The 2,561-nt window shown below is 49.6% G+C and overlaps 1 protein-coding gene across 1 annotated transcript; it reads right to left on the bottom strand.

Annotated features, from left to right (window-relative positions):
• Positions 1–753: 753 nt before the first annotated feature.
• LOC123066429 (uncharacterized) lies at positions 754–2,197 on the bottom strand. The gene has a single exon (XM_044489517.1). The coding sequence runs from the start codon at positions 2,150–2,152 to the stop codon at positions 929–931; it is 1,224 nt and encodes a 407-aa protein (XP_044345452.1). The 5' UTR covers positions 2,153–2,197; the 3' UTR covers positions 754–928.
• Between the last annotated feature and the right edge of the window lie 364 nt (positions 2,198–2,561).

The following is a 2,561-nucleotide window of genomic DNA, read 5'->3' as shown; positions in this document are numbered from 1 at the left end:
CAAAGTGATAGAGTTAGCTATGGTCAGGAGTGTGGCTAATCTTTGATATTTTTTGTAATGATGCCTTGAATGCGTAAAAATGAAGAAGAGTCAGGATTCGAGATAGGCTGAACTTTTTTTTTGACGAAATGCAGCTTGGCTGCTTTCATTGCGATTAGAAGGAGTAAAAGGTTACAAATGGGTAACCAGAAAGTAAAAAAAAAAAATGGATGGTGGTATCAATCAAATCAATGCTTCAGTTGATGATTAATCAGGTTTCTGATAAGCTAGGACTGGATGCACTCTAATTTACTGTTTTTGCCATTTGTCCGTGACGAGGAATACCATTGTTGTGGAGTTTGTGGACACCAAAGCATCACTTTTTTTTCTGGCAGCGATTGGGATAAAACTTCAGCTAATGGCATCTATCAAATTTTCCCTTAGAACTAATAGTAGTGAACTAGTGATGATGGGTGGATTATAGCTTGTAGACAAGTCAGTTTTAATAAAAAAAATGGACATCACAACACATGCATATTTTCAGTTAATGGCATCGTTTGAGCCATCCCTGTCGAGAACACAAAAGAAACTTCCTCGCCAAAAGCTATATTTTCAGTTATTTGTCTTCCGTTTGCTGCTTGTCATTTTTATTTGGCGACCATTCAAAGTTTTTCTACACAACTGATCATTACCAGAAAACCCTCATATATGGAATATCTTATACAAACTACTGTCAGCTCAGATGATCAGTGCAGTTTTGCTGGATATATTTCAATAAACCTCTGCAAACTTCAGGTTTTTTAACTGAAATGAAACACAGGTTCTTAAGACACACATACATGACTGCAATATCTATTGTTCTTAGGAAGAGAAATGACTCAAAGTACATACCTCTCTATTGCAGAACTCATACTCAGTTTAGATAGTACAATGATCAAACACAGGGGGATCATTCTTCACGTTTCACGTTCCGCGCTGGGAAGATAGGCGGCCAGATCATCATAACAGGAGATACACGTACGTGGCCAGCAGCCGTACGTTTATACCCACATTCATCTGCCCCCCTCTGATAGACCTTCTCAACCACCCTGCTCCTCAGATGAACATAAAAGAGAGCACCACTTGCTGGATGATCTAAGAACACAAAGTCAGCATCGTCCCCGACCGCGACAACATCAAGGCAAACATCGTGAGGAACCCAACTGTCCTCTGCGCGTGGTGTGCATGCCTGACCCACACCGACACAAAATGTGTCCACCAGCAGCCAGCCTGCGCCATTATCGTCGCCCGACATCCGATGGAGCCACACACTGAGCTGAAACCCGTCTGCACTGACGAGATAGAGCCCGGAATCTTCCGCGCATGAGAGCATATAGTTGCCCCGCACTCCTACTGGTAGCTCTAGGGTGAAAAGGCTCCTGGTGGCTAAATCTAGACCCAAGGTGTACCCTAAGTTGGTCACCATGAAGACTTTGCCATGGATGGGTGGTAGCATTTCATGGAAGACGATGTCATCCGGGAGCTCTATCTCTGTCGAGCCCCTGGCAGGGACGCCAGACCTGCCAGATCCCAGGATGCACACCTCCGCATACACTTTTGGCCAGTCTTTCCACAGATTCACCAAGGTGATGCCGTCGCGGCCCCCATCCTCGGGTAGGAACATCTCAGTGAATCCCGTTTGAGTGCCCTGCACCCAGCGGTCACGGTGGGGCCGGATCTGTGGGAGGACGGCTGCAGATTCCCCGGTGAGAAGCGGCACCACGAGGGGGTGATCGAATCTGCCGGCGTGGAAGACCTCGATGATGAGGCGGCCATTCCGGCAGTGCTTGATTCGCGGGCACCCGCGGGCGAAGGCGGCGTCGCAGGAGGAGATCGCGCGGCGTATCGGGGCGGCGAGCTCTGGGGGCTGCTGCGGGAGCGGCACAAAGCGATACCTGCCGGGGTAGCCGACGCAGACGCCAAGGAGGCGGGGTGGGTTGCGCTCGCGGAAGCGGCGGAGGAAGGCCGGGTCGGAGGCGTGGTGGAGCCACCGCTTGGAGATGAGGGCGGCGTGGATGAGGCAGGTGGGGAAGCCGAGGCGGATGAGGATCTCGGGCAGGAGGTTGTCGTCGCCAAGAACCGCCGCCGCCGATGCGAGCGCGGCGGCCGCCGGCAACCGTCGATCTCCGTCCATAGTTTTGGCCAGCCAAAGTTTGGGGGATTTTCCGGTGGGAGGGGTTTGGAGGGGTTTCGGTGGAAGCGGAGCGGAGCAGGAAATATGTAGACAGAATGGATACGCCACGGCTGAATCGAGCGTTTCCTTTTCTTCTTTTTTTGAAAATGCGTTTCCTTCCTCTCTCTTCTTGATCCGTTTTCCGGCGTTGGATTATATACAGGACACTAGTAACGGGTGGTTGTACCCTCGCGTCATTTTCGCCTCATACGTGCATTTCATGCTCCAGTAGTATTCCACTGTTTATTTTTCATCGTTGGATTACGACACTAATAATGGTTGGATTGTGCCCCCACGTCATCCCTTATGTCACCTTCGTCCCACACATGATCCTTATTATATCAGAGTACTTTAATGGTCTTTTCACTAC

Source organism: Triticum aestivum, chromosome 3B (genome assembly GCF_018294505.1).
Source record: "Triticum aestivum cultivar Chinese Spring chromosome 3B, IWGSC CS RefSeq v2.1, whole genome shotgun sequence".
Taxonomy (NCBI): domain Eukaryota; kingdom Viridiplantae; phylum Streptophyta; class Magnoliopsida; order Poales; family Poaceae; genus Triticum; species Triticum aestivum.
This window is presented reverse-complemented; position numbering and strand designations above follow the sequence as displayed.

Bases quoted from the DNA above. Each gene is read 5' to 3' on its own strand.
- LOC123066429 (XM_044489517.1), bottom strand. From the start codon at position 2,152: ATGGACGGAGATCGACGGTTGCCGGCGGCCGCCGCGCTCGCATCGGCG.